This window comes from Thermobia domestica, chromosome 10, assembly GCF_964235325.1.
Source record: "Thermobia domestica chromosome 10, izTheDome1.hap1.1, whole genome shotgun sequence".
NCBI lineage: Eukaryota > Metazoa > Arthropoda > Insecta > Zygentoma > Lepismatidae > Thermobia > Thermobia domestica.
Window position 1 is genome coordinate 122855768 of NC_137463.1, and position 19221 is coordinate 122874988.

The 19221-nt window shown below is 36.1% G+C and overlaps 1 protein-coding gene across 4 annotated transcripts in view; it reads left to right on the forward strand.

Moving 5' to 3' along the window:
* The window catches only part of LOC145662694 (dynein axonemal intermediate chain 7-like), a 450989-nt gene that overhangs the window by 178149 nt on the left and 253619 nt on the right, over nucleotides 1-19221 (forward strand). For all 4 annotated transcript variants that reach the window (XM_081728534.1, XM_081728535.1, XM_081728531.1 and 1 more), the window contains exon 9: nucleotides 630-785. In XM_081728534.1, the coding sequence (XP_081584660.1) occupies nucleotides 630-785 (156 nt within the window). The remainder of the gene's footprint in view (nucleotides 1-629; nucleotides 786-19221) is intronic.

Genomic DNA, 19221 nt, shown 5'->3' on the forward strand with positions numbered 1-19221 from the left:
ATTCTATATTTTACAGACAATAGTAGTAGTTATTGTAATAAAACAACACAATGCAAATTTTCTTCTTCTCTTTATATTTGTTTGGACACTGGACGCAACTAATTTTAAGTTATATCCTAAAGTGTCCGTTTCTCAATTAAGAATTAGTAGTGTTACGAACTTTATATGGACATTTAGAAAAGTTTTTGCTGCTAGTAAGTACTGCAGATGAAAATTTATAAAATATTCTTCTACATAAACCTGAAACATTAGAGCTGGGTGTTGAAAATATGCATGACCAAGATATGATAATTATGTCAATATGAAAGAACACGTCTCAAGTGTGCAGGCGTGGGTTCTACAGAAAAATTCAAGAGCCTGTTTTACACTATGTGCAGTCATCAGCTTAAATACAGTATCTACCCGCTAAAACTCCATTAGGCCATATCCAGCACATTTGCTGGTGTAACAAACGCCTGTACAATTTCAACCCAATTTTTAATAGAATAGACACAGCTACATATAGTACAAATATCATTTCTAGAACTTTTGATATACTACAATTTAGATTTTGTATCCCGAACTCAGCCTGAAACATAGTTCTGTGTATACTTAGATATTGCTGAAGAGAATTTGTGTTTCCATTCCAGAGGAAAAAGACCCTCGAGAGTTACTTAAGACAGTTACAGAACCTGATGAAGTGAATCTACGAAAATATGTCGTACTTGGAGGAGTATTCAATCTCTATTTAGTCAATCAACTTCCGCAAGCAAAAGATTACGATGATGGAAGATCTGTCGTCAGACGTAAGTATAAATTATCTTTTACAATGGCATTGCTTGATTTTTACAATGGAGTTAAGCCTCGATATAGTTAATTGATGCAGTTAATTAGCAGCAAGGAAGATCTGTAAAAGGATTTTATTTCCAAGTATTGTGGAAAATTGTTAAAACAAATTGTTTGATTTTTATTTAAAGAAAGATGTTGAAAGTTAGAACCGGATGAAAAGCTTTCAGTTTTCAGTACCTTGTCCTTCTAAGAATAAGAATATGGTGATTTTATTATTCATGTCATCTGAATAACATATGGATATATTTGTTTTAAATCTGTACAACAACCTCCATTACGCTTGCTTTTCTATGGGTATGTTTGTTTAGTTTCAAGCAAGTGAACAAATAAGCATATAACAGTGAAAATATGACCTCCAAACAGCTCCAAAAGTATTGAAGCTCCTGTCCTTAGCACATAACTTATTGGTGAAGTAATTTGCTTTTTGTTATTATATATTTCAGTAGATTTCATTCTCAACATGAGCGGCTTGGGTGAACATTAATAGTAAGGGCCACTTTGTCTCAGGTGAAATTGAGTTATTAGGTAGAATGGGTTCTGATCGAACCCAGAAGAGTATGTAAGTAGTTATATTTCGGGAATGTACCTGCAGAAGCCAGGAGAAGCTTGTTTGGTATGTGTCGTTGCACTATTGCGTACAAATGATCAACCTTCTTTTCCAATTTACTCAAAAATTAGAAAATATGACATATCATTATGTTATTGTATCCAAATGCTACTAGGATCCAGTTCATCTTTCCACTTATCTAAACCAAACACTACTTTTCTTTCTTCATTTTCAATGGAAAGCAAAAGATTTTAGCAAAAATATGATTCTGGACCAATGCTTTGTAACAACTAGATACGCCATTTATCAACTCCTTACCAGAGCTTAAAACTACCGAGGCTTCGAAATCATGTACTCTTGCCCACGGTTCATATGAATATTTTTGTTGTTATGATGTGAGGAGTCACCTCTTAAAGTTTGTCGGTGTACGGTATGGTATGGGAGCTGCCGTAGTCGATCCAAGACTTTACTTAGGAACTAATACGTGAGCTATCCACAATTACATGTTTCAGAATCCTAAGGTACTCACGCAACAATTTTTAAAGAGAGAGTTTGGCTACGGGCATATAATATGAAGTACTCACCAACCACCTCTATAAAAATTGTTGCGAAAGTACCAGAGGATTCCGAAACGTACCGGTAGATATTTGTATAGGGCTCATACTACTTTCTAAGTGAAGTCTTGATCCGACTAGGGTAGGTCCCATAGTTTTGGAGCTATACCATTAAAGTTCATTTTTTCATGTTTTCGGCAGCCTATAACTCCGAAAGGAAGTATTTGGGCGCCCAGGTTGGTTTATACTTTTTGTCTTATCTTGGTGTCAGGAATCACCTCCCAAACGTTGTCGGTGTTATTTTGAAACACCCTGTATACGCATACGCAAACTCATATCTATCTATATACACTACCATTCAAAAGTTTTCGAAAGCCTCGAATTTTTGTAAGCATTTACTATGATCCTATTATTTTGATACGCGAACTTTGATGCCTTGCATCAGATGTACTTCTGCCTAAAGCATAGAATTTGACGACGGTTGAATTGAGGTCTGAGAGGTACTGCAGATGATATGTCAATTTAGAATTCTTAAAATTGAAACCATATATATATGAAGGTGAGGCAAGATATTAGATTTGTTTGAAAAGTGTAGACATAGAGGGTCAATGCAGTGGCAAAAATTTCAAAGAGAAAGTAGTTTTCTAAATTTTGCAGTTATGTATAGCCTATCTTATAGATAGGCTGGCTTTAAAGAAGCTAAAAACACCATTCTTTGAAAAATGTTTACGACGGTCAATATACATATTTCTCTGCTCAATTGTACCTCAGTGCACTGAGGAAAAAATTGTAGGTGACATACTTAAAAACGTAGGTTACATGCGTAATTCCCGTAGTTTTTGGACTCAACGTGCGGCAGACGTATAACTGGAAACGCATGTTTTATCATACTTTCTGCATAAGTGTTCCATCTATACGTACTTTCCGTATGAAACAATATAGGTGGTCAGGGTCTCACATACAAATGGACGTATATAACATATAGTTGAGGAATGTAACATAAGTATATGCATGTGATAAACGGAAAACTGTTAGATGTTAGTTTTGCAACGGCATGTTGTAACATCTAAGGGCAGTACGTATCAAGGGCGCCGATTTCTCTGTAAATTTGGGGGAGCCCATTCAGATGCAGAACGTATATATATGAGGATTTTAAGACAAATTGCATTCAAATTATGCCAAATATTGTATTTTCATAAATACAATGCGGGGACCCATATGAGCTTTGGAGAGACCCGGCCCCCCTCGGCCCTCCAGGATCGGCGCCCTTGGAGCGTATGTAACATATGGATAGCGTATGTTCATACTGATTTCTGTAGTAAGAAAGAGGAATCCGTATATTTGTACAATATACCTCTGTCCGGAGAAAGGATTTTCTCAGTGTGGAAGCGTATATGTAATGCTCGTCGTTACTGTTTCAACGAGCAACAATGCAGCATGCGGAACCATCGTAAGCACTTTTCAAAGTATGGCACTTTTGATGTTTAAATCGTTAGCATATCAACAAGCTATAAAGACCTGCAAATTTTGGAAAGTTACTTTTTCTTTCAAATGTTTGTAGCTACATTGACCCTCTATGTCTACACCTTCCAAACAAAACTAATATCTTGCCTCACCTTCCAGACTTGTGCTTATACTATACAATATCTATTTCAAATTATCTGTTTTGGTTTCAATTTTAAGAATTATGAAAGACATATCATCTGCAATACCTCTCAGACTTCGATTCAACTGTCGTCAAATTTGATGTTATAGGCAGGAGTACCTCTGATGCAGAGCGGTAAAGTTCTCATGCCAAAATAATAAGATCACAGTAGATGCTTACAAAAATTCAGTCGAAAATTTTTGAGCAATCTATCTATCTATCTATCTAGCTATGAGTTTGTGTATGTGTTCCTCCGGTAAGTGGGTTTTGTGATTGATTTTCTCGGGATTATCCTGTTTCCTCGAACTTTCTCCATCCTACTATTGCATTGATTATAATAATCAACGTCTCCCTTTTTATCTCTAATATGTAAAGTGAATAATTTCTTTTGCAACTGAAATTCTACTTTCTACGTATTTTTTACATTTCTAAATTACTCTTCCCGCTAATTATGGTGGCTAATGCTCACATCTTCGGTGCATGGGTCCAGGGTTCAATTTCCGATGAGAAAGCCTTGAAAAACACTGTTCTACAAATTTTAACTTTTTTTGTTATAGATATGAAAACACCATTAATTTAACCACGTTAACCACCACCTTAACTAATTTTGAGGTGCTGAATCCGAAAATGATAATTAAAATTTTCGATTGGCTCTCGTTTCGGCGTAACGGGGGGGTGGGGGTGATATCCAAGCTTCTCACGTTCTTATTCATGAGGCAACACCTCGGAAGGTCTGGCAACGTTGCATTCTATATATATTACGTCATCATTGGTGTCGAAGTATAACCGAAAAACACGCCCATGACCTGAAGCATCTAAGGAGTGCCCAGTCCCCCTCTGTTCTAGAAAATTTTCAATGAATACAATTTTTTTTATTGTTTTGAAGTTGCCAAACACGAAAATGACATTTACAATCAAAAGTTACCTCTTTTGTTTATGACATACCAAGACTTGAATAATTACCTATGTATACATTAAGGTAAACGCGCCGGATTTCGACAGGTTAAGGGCCTTTTTCAAAATCAGTTGCCTATTGTGGCCATAATATTGGTCGGTGTTGGCCCATTTTTTTTCCTTGAAATGTACAGTCTCTACTAATACTAAAAGTCACTTCAAGGCTCAAATGCTAATGTTAAAATTTTTTATGAAACTGGAACTCGCCAATGGAACCCGAATTCGACACACTTCACCTGGTTTCGACAGTTGCGGTACCTGAATTCGACACCTTCAATTATAACCATGTAAAACATTAAGTCGGCATTATTAGTAGTAGTAATCTCTTCTCAGCTTCAAATGTTTTATTATTATGCAGAAATTATCAGACGGGCAAAAGAACACAACTTAAATTTTCTGAACTGAGTAGTTACTTCGATGATCCTCAATTCGACATGCAGGATCTGATTTCGACATTCCGTATCGAACTGAGGTTACAACTATCGGAAAATTATGCAACAAATAGCTTTATGAAAGACTTTGAACATACTTATACGTTTAGATATTCAGTTAAAATTATATTTGCACTACTGAGCATGAATGCGACAACCTTGTCGAAATCCGGTTCACGTTACAAATAAAGGCTCGTGTTTTCAACAACCCCCCGTTCATGTTACTTCCCAACCTTTGTCCTCACAGAAGAAAACAAAACGCACTGATTGAAACTCCTTCACAACATTAAAGTACCACTATTTGCTTGAAGCAAACCTAACTTTAATAAAAGTCTTACGAAAATAACTTGCCGTCTTATGATTTCCTTAAGATTATGTGTTTTTCTCGAAGAGTGTATCACACACACAACAATGTACTTCTTTTCTCCATACGTATTACTCATCTACTGTAACCGCACTTTTGACACATTGAAAAGACACTCCCATAATGTTGCCACTTCTATTCACGATCGCAGGGATGACATCTTACGCTTATTTCACAACATTTAAGCACAGGTATGTCGAATTCGGGTGCCTGTCGAATTCAGGCGCGTTTACCTTACATATTAATATAAATGTTAGTCTTAATAACGTCTCTTCTTTGCCTGTCTCCTGTATTCTGTTTCGTTAGTATCCCTTTTTATCATCCAACAAAAATCACTCCTGCACTCCATTTTCCTTTAAAACTGTGCTCCATCACTGAAATGTCCTGATGGAAGCGTTCTCCATTCTCGTCACTGGCACTCCCACAATTAGGCGGGAAGAAATCCGAATGTGAAAACAAAATGTGCATTTTTATTGACACGTTGCATCCAAGCTGTTCATAAGTGTTCATTAGATCTTGAATAAGTTCTCTGTAATTTTCAGCTCTGAAATTGCCAAGAAAACTACTGGCTACATTTTTACATGAACTCCAAGCTGCCATTTCCTTGTCACTTAAGACTGCTTCAAAGTTGCTATATTTGAAAGGTTCTCTAATTTGTGGCCCAATGAATACTCCTGCTTTTACTTTTTCTAAACTAAGTTTTGGAAATTTGTTACATAAATACGTGAATGCAGAACCCTTTTTATCTAATGCCTTTACAAAGTTTTTCATCAAACCCAACTTAATATGTAAAGGGAGCAAAACTTTAGCAGGTTTTATCAAAGGCTTCTGTATCACATTTTTCGTATCGGGTGTTAATGACTTTCTTGGGGGCCAAATCATCCTGGAATAGTGTGAATCTCTCGCACGGCTATCCCACTCGCATAGGAAGCACGAAAAGTTTGTATAGCCAGACTGATGTCCTAATAATATAGTAATCACTTTAAAGTCACCACACACGTCCCACTGATATTTCTTGTATTCTATTCCCTCCAAAAAATTTTCCCATGTTCGTGTAAGTTTCCTTTGCACTAGTAGCATACGCCACAGGTATGGAAGGTAAAACATTTCCATTATGTAAGAGCACGACTTTTAAACTACTCTTGGAATCAATTAATAGACGCCACTCATTAGCACTGTGTTTAATATTAAGTGCACCCATCAGACCTTTAATATCTTTACAGTATGAGAATCCACCTTCAGTCTCAAAGAACGGCTGGAAACTTTTGTTTCTGGTGCGGTATTATGTCACTTTCACAGAATCATGTAGTAGATTACACTCCTGCAACCTTGATGCCAACAGTTCAGCTTTGCTTTTTGAAAGTTCCAAATCCCTAACGAGGTCGTTAAGCTCCCCTTCTGTGATTTTATGAATGGAGTAATTTAAACTTCTGGGCAAGTAGTCTGTATCCTTTGATGTTGATGGCTCCTGTTGTCCTTCTTCTTCATTGGTTGAAGAAGCACTGTCATCATCAAGTGAGACTGAGTTAATATCTGCAGGGGGAACAGGAACAGGAAGTCCATCGCCATGGGGTACAGGATGAATTGCGGATGGTGTATTAGGATAAACTAACTTTGATTTCTTCTTCATTGAAATACCACTTGCAATAGGAGGTACCATACAAAAATAACATTCAGTGATATGATTTGTTGGCTCCCTCCAAATCATGGGCACACCAAACTGCACACAACGTCCTTTTTATTCATCCATGCATTTAGGTTGGATGTACATGAACTACAGCACACGTGTGGAGTCCACTTTTTATCCTGATCGCCTACCTTACATCCGAAATACAAAAAATACGCTTTTCTTGTAGTGGGGGTTATAGCACATTTCCTATTTGCAAATGTCACCTCACCACAGATATAGCAAAAGTTATCCGGACTGTTTACGCACTTCCGTGACATGTTTATAAGTACACTACGCACAGTTCTCGTATGAAGTAGGCCTAGTATATCACCACAACACGGTTCTCTCTCCACAAACCTTTGAAAACTTCCACAGGAATTGGTTTCATTTCAGGCTAACAAAGGGAGCAATATCAATAATCACATTGACAATAATAATTTAAAAATATCTGCAAATCACGCGACTTCATTGTTTGACAACAATTACCGGTACAGCGCCAACTTACAATGTTCCCAACTGCTGAACAACAAGAAACACTGAAAGGCTGAAATTTTGACATGGCTGTAACTTTGAAACGTGAGCTAATTTTAAAATTTTAATGCCATTTTCGATCTCAGCGGCAGCGAATTCATAAAGATTAGGTAGTCTCATTTCCATAACATTTCCAGTGTAGAACAGTGAAATTTGAACGCTAACTGAGGTTCAGATTCTACCTTAAACTGTAGGTCTACGTTTCATATAACCTTGGTGCTGAAAAGGAAAGCTAAACTTCAGTGAACAATCACTGATCTAAAAAGCTTCACATCCGTTATACAACTGCAGGGTGCCCCACATAAAATGTAGTTTGACGTGGTAATACCGGGTACAGGCCGAAAGGCTAATTGCACATCGAGCGGCACACTGGTGTCAGCCAGAATTATTCAGAGCATTAGACATAATTATTTACTCGTCTACCCGACCGGGGTACTTTTGTGCAGGCCATCCTTTACACAAGTATTAAATACAGTATTCATTTTGTTTGTATGGAAACAAATTCACTCAAAAGGAGTGTATCGACAGCATAAATAATGCGCTGAGAGAAAACATTTTAAGAGAATACTATCTCAGGATGTCTAGTGGAATTTACTTGGATATTTAAAGTATTTCTAGGGTCCTGCTAGAAACATTTGTACTGTACTACGGTAAACTAAATAATAAAGAGTGTCACATATGACTGTATTTAACAGTATGTAAAATGTATTGAGAAAACAAAGTCTAATAGTAAGAATGCACAAAGCTAGTGTGTTAAAATCGAAAGACAGAAGAGCAAGTGTTTCCTGGACGTTATTTCTCTCAGAATGTTTGTTACAATCCATACTCACTTTTGTGTGTGTTTCGGTCTCCACTCAACTGTCACAGCCAACACTTTATGCACTTACAAATATACTACGTATATTTAGACATTTGTTTTAATATTCGTATTATATTTGGTGCAAAAATCCTGTTAAGTAAAAGATCAACTAATTACAAATATCAGAGAGTAACATATATAATGTTCATGCTTACACATTTAGATATGCTACTGTGGTGACACCTCACAAATATTAAATGAATACAAAATGCATATAAAATAATTCAAAAGGTAACATTTTAACAACACTAACTGTTTTCTTTCCCGAACTAGTTTTTCAGTTGTTTATTGAAGCTTACCATACTTTACAGTACCCCAGAACCCCACTGCGATAACCCTTAATCTTTACTTAAAATTTGTTTCGGGACGTATAATGATTTCCAGTATTTAGATTTTCCAATTTACACTTCCTTATATCAAATTCCCAGAAGTCCAAATGATGCAGGCACTGATCACGTCACAATTAAATATATAACGCTACATCTGAAAAACTGTTTGCAACATTAAAGTTAGATTTTCACTAAATTTGTCAACTGTGCTTATTCTTTTAAATGTGGTAGAAAAGTTTCATGAGTGCAATAATTGTAGTTATCTCTATCCACGGTATCCCACTGTAACACCTCTATTTCTTTCATAATATTTGTTTGGGGAAATATTGTGAGTTCCAATAGTAAGATTTTTCTAACTTTCATCTCTTCAACTTCCAAACACTCAAGAGCCCAAACCTAACAAAACTCTTTTTTAAAGCGAAATAACTTATTTTGTACCCATTATCATTACACACCTATATCGTAAACTGAGTAAGTAGGTGTAAGAAATATGTATGCACTAATAGAATAAAAAGTTTGAAAGTTCGTGGTGATTTCTACCTGTAAAAATCGTCCATTTACACTATATTCTTTGTGCCGACAACTAGCCAATTTTCATCTTTAAACTTTTTCAACAATGCTCTTTAAATTTGACAGCACGTATGTGATAAACAGATAGCAGTACTATTTACAGATAAAAACTTTGAAGTTTATACTAATGAGCGGATACAGGAAATAGTTTATTTATCTGTTATCAAGGACTTAATTATTCAGTATTAGGATATCGAGCATATATTTCTTACTTAAGTCTACTTACCGTCCTTTGGACTTACGCAGGCAACTTATTTCGTAAAAAGAAAAGTATCATGTACGTTGCATACCAACTGCGACATGATTTGAGTGCACGGGTGTAATCACTCTCTTCTCTCGTGGAAGAAAATCGCACCACACTACATTCCAGCTTGCATTTATCACGAAATATTTTGTGTTTGACTAATTATGTTTTCAATTTTCTCACTCCAAAATCCATTTCGCTTGAAAATAAAAATATTTATATGCACAGAATTTTGGTAGAAAAAAATAGGCTTTGGCCCTACGGGGAAAATTGGTTGGTTGAATCGAAGAAAATTAGCAACCATAAATTAGTTGGATTACAGTAAAATTAATTGAAATTAACGGTTTTGAGTACCATAAATTCCTTGTGTTTCAATTGTTTTTGACACATCAAAAAACAACCAAAAATCAATATTGGGCCACCATTTTGATTACTAGGGTTCGGTTATTCATTTGACTTACTGTAACAATACGACTCGATATTTTTGTTTTAGTATCCCATTTTACAGACAGAATACGTGGTAATACAAACTTAAAAATACTAGTATCATATTAGGGTCTAGTAGTTTCTACGTAAGTCTATTCACACCGTCGAATTTTGTATTCTTTTTGTCATTGTTTTGTTGCTTGCCGTGATTGACTGGCAAAAACCAGCGAAAATACATCATTAATCCACAGTTTTTTTTTTTTGGTGAATTAATGTTTGAATCCAACTTACTACTTGTTCACTTAATTTTCTTCCATACGGGTTGTTTTATGAATATACATATTTTCAAGGAGAGATTTTGTCCTATGAATATTTATCTCAGAGAAATTTTGTACGTTTACAATATTTGAGCATTATTGTAAATTATTTATACGCGGTCATGAACTCATGATGTATCATTGGAGAATGTTCGTTCCTTTGTTTTTATGATCTAGGATCCTTGAACGATAGGTACTCATGTCTCCATTTTCATTGGAATAAGCGATCCTTTTCGATTTCATATACAGAACTCTGGAATCGACACAAGCGTCTATCAATCAAATGCGTGCTTTAAGACAATGGTATTACCAGTTTGATCAATTCAACCGTAAAGGATAGTTACATATATACTTTTTTATGGGAACTTGCACAAAAAATCGAGTGACTAAAAGATCTGAAAAGAAAAACGTGTTTGATCACTTCATGGGTACGGTCAAACCTGTAAATTTTGTTGAAATTGGTGATGGTCAAGTTGTGAGATTTATTGATTTGTCATGGAATTCCTCAAATATAATTTGTATTTTATCTTTGCTAGCTACTTCTCAACTTGAATCTGGGGGGTGCGGTGGCTCAGTGGTAGAGCGTTCATCTCCGGTGCTTGGGGTCTCTAGTTCGATCCAGCTCGCGCCGTTGGACTTTGTGGTGGGCAAACACCGTGATCGTGGGCTTTCTCGGGGCTCTCCCGTTTCCTCCCACTTTCTTCATTCCACCATTTCATTCATTTCTCATTATCACCGTCTCCTTTAGCCTAACCGGCATAACCGTGGGGCGTAAAACTTAAAGATTTCATTTCATTTCATTTCAAGTTGAATCTGTTCAGAACATTGCAGTCTTCAATCATTATCTTTAGTTTGCCATGAAGTAGTCATCCGATTGTTCTTCCACTTGATGTTGTCATGTTAATTATCTGTAAAGCTCTTTCTTGAAGAAGGATTTCAGAACTATCTCCTTCGTTTTAGCGAATTCCTCTAAAAATTTCGTTTACTATATGTGAAGTTTCCCTATTAATGCTTTCATTATTGCTTATCCGATTTTGGCGTCGAATTCTTTCATGACATGTTTTATGTAAGATGCCGCGGGGTTCGTACATTGTGGTTGCCAATGCATCTTCTTCTATCTAAAGGGGATTTAGGTTGCCTTAAAAGGCTCCGGTTCCGATACAGGTGATGCCGTGATAGTCCTACTTACTAGGGGAACTCCATCCCCATAAAGCATAAAAGAGAGAGACGGATCCTGTCCATTGAGTCGTATCCTCTGCCTTTGCCATCGGTCGTATCCTATTGTCTTTTCTAGGGAGAGTTTCGAATATTGCATTTGTAATTCCGAACAGTGCATAACAATGCGAATCTTTGGTATCACGAGCGAGTTTTAAGTATCCAGGTACCGGACTATAAGGAAGGTGACCACCCATTCCAACAAAGCTAAAGAAACGATATTACTTCAAGTCTTTCTGTCTCCAATGACAAATCTTAGTAATTGTTTTCCGTACTATTAAATTTTACTTTCTTTCTAGTATTATTCCATCTTCTGTTCTGAATGACATGTTAAATTTTAAACTTGAATCATTTTTGTAGTTCATATGAGATTTTGAAACAAGTCTTCAAAAAATTAACTAAAAGAACCATCAACCGACAACATGTTACACTTCAGCAATCATTAGTAAAAGACCCAGTAACAATGTTCTTACTACACTCTGATTATCTGAACAGGTTAGGTGACCACTAGTCTATGTAATACATCTTTCCTTTCCTTCTTTATTTAATCTGATAATGTTCTAATTGATATACTGCTGTTTTCCTTCCAACTTCTGAAAAATTCCTTGTGATTTAAGAGATTTCATTACACGCACAGCGGTTATTTTAAATATAATCTTTGTTCTTAATCGAAATATTGTTAGCAACTCCCGCTTAATTTTTAATCTGAACATTTACTAACTTCTGGACAGAATGAGAACCGTGAATTTCATTAATAATGGAAGAAGTTGAAAATATATAATCGGCGTATTACTATGAGATGAAGAAAAGTGGTGATCAGTTCTACTGATTCACATTTCTATCATTAGGAAACCTTATCACCCCACCATCGTAAGAAAGTTTCTATTCTGCACCACTGGTAGGTGCAGGTGATGGCTGATAGGATGGGCAGTTTTATAAATCGTCGACCAATCTCAGCGGCGAATCTTCTTCTTGTTAGATACTAGCCATCATTTTCTGACCATATATTCATATAACATACATGAAAAAGAATATTCATCGTTACTTTACAAAGCTTGGATAAAATTCTACTGCTAACTCCGTTTACATGCTCAGTAAAAGAAGGTTATATCACGTTGTCAATTTGAGTGAGCCTGAAAAGAAAATAAGTTATAATTTTAAAAAGTCGATAAGAATTTTATAAGTGTGCACTTGCTAAGGTGCTTACATTGCTTGATATATTATTAATATGATGACATTAATAGAAATGTCAACATTTAGTGATTTTAATCGAATATTAGTGACGAAATATCATTATGGTCATGATTAAATGTATATACAGTACTGATATGGTTAAAAAAGAGTTCAGGAATGATAGAGATATTGTGGTGAAGAGACTTTAATTTAGTTGTTAGTTTTTTGTTAGTGTAATGATACTATTAAAGAAAACCTAACTAACAGTACAATCCTATATTTGCACGGCCACGGTGAAGCTAAATGGAGTGTGGCGTTTTCATGAATTTGAAAACTTCTTTACTCTTGCATAAAAACTTAAACTGCTTGTTAGAATTTGATGAATTCGATGATTGTTGAAAGATCTAAAAACACTGAAGTGATACTGATTATACGAGATTTGATAATAAAGTTCCAGTACTAGTGCTGTCTTCTGTAATTGCTAATAATAGAGAAATGGTTATGTGACATTAATGCTATATTATTCTTTTGAAGGACATGTAAATTTTCTGAATTGCCACAGCCGGTATCGAACTCGCGTCCTCAATATTATGAAACTAGCGCTTAAGTCACTACTCTAAGACATCACTGTTCTGGGAAAGGAAAAAATGGAGCTACGGTGAATTCAGTAATTATACACTTTTACAATTCCAGTGTAATAATGCTGAAACATTTCTGACTTCAGTCATGATAAAATAGTAAAGTATTATGCAGAAAGAATAGTCCAGAGAAGTCAACTTTAAATTGACAACTCATATATACGGAGGCGCTGCCGTATGCTCTCGCCTCGGGCCCTGATTTTTCACGGCTCGACATTGGACAGATACTTATACTGATTCGAATCTGGTGTTTCAGGGCACTGCATTATTTTTTAAGTTAACTAATTGAACGAACCGTCCTCAGTACCTAGTTCCTATTTTTACGCGCTTTACTCACTTTTAGTTTTTCCACGAACTTTTTAAGAAGACGCACAAAAACATAGAAATATTGAAGACAATAAAAATCACAAACACTATTCGCGCGTTCTTCCCTTGCCTGAAGTAAAACAATAAAATATGGTGAACATGCAATTTTTGGTCTTCCATCTTCTTTGTAGTGTCAAATCCATAGTTGGAGTCTGTCAGTGGATCAAATGGATTGTTTTCTGAGCGGGTCAGTGGATTGTGGGTCAACAGCATGTGACCCCCTGAGACCCACTACCCACCGTGACCCACTCTGACCCACCGACCCACTTTCCTCACTGCATTGTAGACAGATTCTTTACAACAACATTTTTTTGATCCTAGCCATAGAAACTAAAAACACGTTTTTGATGAGTTGCAGCTTGTGATTGTCCATACCTGGTGTATGTATTGTGTATTATAGTAGTAATAAAAAACATTGTCATTTTGTTGAAATTCAACAAGAAAAAATTGAAGAAGCAGTTGAGGTTAAATTTACATCAGTGCAGTCATGGTGGAAGAAAACGAGCCCTGCGGAGCTTCTAACCAGCTCCTCCTCCTCCTCCTCCTCCTCCTCCTACTACTACTACTACTACTACTACTACTACTACTACTACTACTACTACTACTACGATTACTACTTATACTGTGAATTCGTATAGCAAAACTGCACATGTAACCAAATCATTTTAAAAGTATTATTTTCATCTTATTTTAATGAAAAAGTGTTTTGAAAATTTTAAAAATAAATATAAAAATAGATAACTTTCCTTGGCCTGGGTTTGAACCCACACCAAAAGCAATTATAATTACTAACCCATTACGCTAGTACTTTCGACCACAAAGATCGCCAGAAAAAGACACTTCAGTTTAGCTATGTGGCGAGAAACGGATAATTCCAACTTACCAGAGCCGCGTACTTAGTTCGTATGAGTAGGGTCAAGCCTGGTTTTAAAATATGCTTTTGTACACTGGTGAATTTGACTATGTTTACTTTCAAGGAGTCCATTTCCATTTTTCATTTGTCTCTGTTTACTTAGCTGAGTTAAGTATCTCTAAGTGAAGAAAGAACTTAAGGCATTTTTAGATATTGATATTTGTAATTGTAATAATACCAATAGGACGTATACTACTACTTGGCTTTCGAGACACCGCCTGAGGTTTAGAAGTGCTAACTACTAGAAAGAATACATTTTTGAATCACTATAATATAAAAATTAATATATAAAAAATAAATGTAACCATGTGTGCCTAATCATCACGGCCAAATTGCAGTCAAATAATATGGCTTTAGGTATATAGTTAGGCTTTAACTCAAACTGTGATGTTATCATATTGCGTTCATTATAATAATATCCTAAGGGATAGTGGTGATCCGAATATTTGCGAAAAAATGAGTATCTCACAAGCCGTTAAACTTGCGGAGCTGAAATTCAGTATATTACCTGTTTATTGAAAATGAACAGAACGTCTCCCAGCATTTTTAACATCTTTCTTTATGCGGAGGGATGCACATTCTACATATGGAAAATAGAGAGAGGGTTAGTTTGTAAAAATTATCGAAAACTATCGATATTATTTGAGAAACAAGTTGAGAAAGAAGAAATACAGCTGCGTTCGATTCCCGGCGGGCGCTCATATAGTTTGGATTCACGTTAATCCATACTTCATGCCGTAATTGTCGGTGTACCACCGATAGGCAAATAGCTACATCTTGCCAAAAATTTGCGGCCCCGCAGCGAGTATCCGAGATGGCCCCTCTTCCGTTTTAAAAATTATACCACCAGCATCCCACCAGTGGCAGAGACGCGACAAAACGGCAAGGAACCCACAAAATTACCCCCCAAAATATGTTAAATCACCTATATGCGTAATTTGTTTACATTAAGTAGAGTCTGAAAAACACTACAAATGTTTTAAGAAAATTGTTCCGAGGTGGTAACTTTCACCAACCTTTCGATTACTGGGCGCCTGTTTTTCCCACTTGGCCACAGAGGCAATGAAGAAAAAGTCGTTTATAAAGGCATAGATCCTTGAGGTATTTTTAATTTTGCTAATCAGAGTGCTCCTGTAACCATGTATATTTGACGATAACCGTTTGAAATCAGATAAAGTCCGTTTGCCATGTAATTTTTTAACAAAATAATGCGCGTCTATTTACTTTATTTTATGTTTGTCCCATATTCACTTTCATATCATGGCTACAGTATCATCTAAATTCATAGTATTATACGCACTCATCTCAAGATTTTTCACTTCATGATGTAGAGCCAGGGGTTACTCTTGATCTCGTAGCTCACTTTAGGAACAATTCGTCAGAAAAAAATAATATATAATAATAACCGCATGCACATGACTGGCGATAGTTCGTGTTGGTCCATTCGCGATTCTCCGCGACAAATCGAAGAAGCGCGGACCAAAATGAAATCCTCGCTGCTATGCGGTGGTAACTTCAATACCCCGACTGTAGATATCTCTTTCGACTCGACGAAACCCTGCCGCCAGTGGCACAGTAATGGCAGTCCTTCGACTAGTCGCTATAGTGACGATCGACATTTACCGGCAACTGGGCCACTAGATGTTGGCGACATTTACGGCATGGGGTTTCTATGCGAAATTCAACATTCACATTTTAATTTGAATTTTTCTTTTCTTAGTTTCTATTTTACAGGTTTTTTCAATATAATACAACTTGTAGAGCAATCTTTAGGCTTTGTAATGGTGTTTGTTCCAGGTCTCTAGTGCACATATTAACCATTTTATGATAATTTTTATTAATCACTGTAGCTGAAAAAATGACCTTTTTTTTTGACATTTTTGAACACGCTGTATGGGAATACTTTCGGGACGAGAGAAGCAATATTTAGGATTTTTTCATCTGCCACTGTAATAAAGCTGTGCATCATTTTTTTTTTTTACAAAAATCTGAGATGGTGAAGTCTGATGACTTGTTGATTTGACATGGAATGTCCCTTTACTCACTTTTACAGTTTTTCCTGTAACTCTTTAGCAACAGGGACAGAAACACAGAAACATTGAGGACAGTAAAAAGCACAAACACTATTCGAGCGTTCTTCCCTAGCCTGAAGTAAAACAATAAAATATGGAGAACATGCAATTTCTGGTCTTTCATCTTCTATGTGTTATCAAATCTCTAAAAACCAAACCAACCAAACAGCAATATTAATACACAACACGCTCAACATTTTAGCTATTCATGACATAACTATTGCATGATCCCAATAACACCAGTATATCCACTAATCATCATTTGTCGTATTTTACCGAAATACGTCATGACTTTTCCGACAACCTGATACTTTAAATGTTGTTAATACGCAAAGTTCATTGATCTAATCACTTATTCACTTACTCTCTTATGATCATCAAAACCTTTAGGGTACTTCCCATAAATACAGAAAGGTGAAATGTAGTATCCATGCTTGGTGTAGCATGCAAGTAAACAAATAAAAAGCAACAGGATGATATTTCCCATCGCCAAGTCTCCTTCAATGGAGTATGTTGATTATTCAACAAAAAGACGTGAATCAGAAAATTCATAAAATATGTAGCCAAGTCTCGACTTTGAATAATAATAATAATAATAATAATAATAATAATAATAATAATAATAATAATAATAATAAAGGAATAACAGAATTACAATATGAATTACGTAAACAATACCTTCCAATAAAGAAAAATAATAAATGCCACGCCGGGATTCGAACCCGGGTCACTGTAATGTCCGTTCTCTGCTCTGACACTCTGCCATCAATTCCTCAGACAAAGATAAGAAAATAAACTAGTAGTTATGGTACATAACCATAGCACACACTATTTCTACATGTGTTGATATAATTCATAGAATGTGAAAATAAATTGTATCGTCTTTTCTTCTTTGGAAACTAGAAGGTAAAGAAGAATTGTAGAGATGGGCTCGACTCGCGGACTCGACCCGAAAAATTTCCTCCAACTCGACTCGAATTTGACTCGAGTTTCGATCAGAGTCGAGTCAAAACGAGGAAAATCGAGCCAATTGCTGGGTGTAGTTTCAAGTACTTTCTTCAAATATCCTATATAAACAATATAATTATTAACAATGATGCTACTACAACCACTACTACTACTTCTACTTATTATTATTGTTGCTATTACAATTATAACAACACCATGTATAAACATGAAAGGTAGGTAAATCTGAAAACTAAACACTAGTTGACTGCTGACCTCAGTAGTCGTGAAGTCTAGGAGGCAAGAACATCGTTCACGAGGTTCTGGATTTGAGTTCCGGAGAAGCAAATGTCCGCGTTCAAACCAAAAATCGTTACAAATTAGAGGGCGCCAAATTTGTTCAAAATTGCTTGACCTGGGTTTAGTTTTCTCAACGGCTCGAACGGATCGGCTCACAGCTCATTCTTTATCGATCCGAGTCAGTAGCTCACCCACCAAAACCGGATCGAGCCGAACCAAACCGAGTTGATGGCTTACCCCAACCAAGCTGGCTCGACCCCAGCCGATGGCTCACCTGAGCCGAGTAGGTGCCTCATCTCAACCAAGTCGGCTTGAGCTGTTCCCTCAGTTGAACCGAGCTGAGTCGTTTAACATCACTAGCCGGGTTGGGCTGCTTCGGCTCAAATCTTAGACCGTGCAGGTCTTAGCCTTGATGGTAATAAATACAGTACATACTTATGTTAGTTCTAACGACATTTGAGGCTGTCTCGTTATAAAAATTAATTGTCGTCTTGTTCATCGAGACGAGACGAAATGCGAGCAATGTCCCATCTCATGAGCAACACTAAAAATATTCCACATTACTGCTTACATTTCTCATAGCTTTCGCTTTCCAGTCTAATCAGGTAATGATTTCAAAACGAGTTAAAACGAGCTAAACGAGCGAGCTTTTATCAAACTTGACTCGACTGAAACTCGACCTCAGAACAGTGACTCGACTTGGAACTGGACTCGAGAAAATTACCTTTGACTCGACTCGTGCCCATACCTAAAGAATTGTAACGTAAATCGGGACCATCTCTGAAAACTATGACGTAGCCTTAACTTGAAGAGAGTTTCGTGATATGTTCCTCGTTCAGGAACGTCTCTCTCTCACACACACTCTTTAAACAAATATATATATTTGTTTAAAGAAAGAAATCTCGAGTAAGTTATTGTGACACTCACATAAGAAATGTTTCCTTATAGAGGGACAAATCTTTGAATCCTTTTAATTTGACCAACAGAGTGCTCCTTTAACCGTGTATATTCGACGATAACCGTTTGTTATAAGATAAAATACGTTCGCCATATAATCTTATAATAAAATTACGCGCATCTATCTACTTTATTTCATAGTTCTCCCATATTCACTTTCTAATCTTCGGCGACAGTTGCCATCGCAATTCATACAATTATATGCATAATAATAATAATAATAATAATAATAATAATAATAATAATAATAATAATAATAATAATAATAATAATAATAATAATAATAATAATGTAAACAATACCTTCCAATTTAGAAAAAATAAATGTCACGCCGGGATGCGAACGCCTTGCCACTTCGTTCTTCATCGCTATCG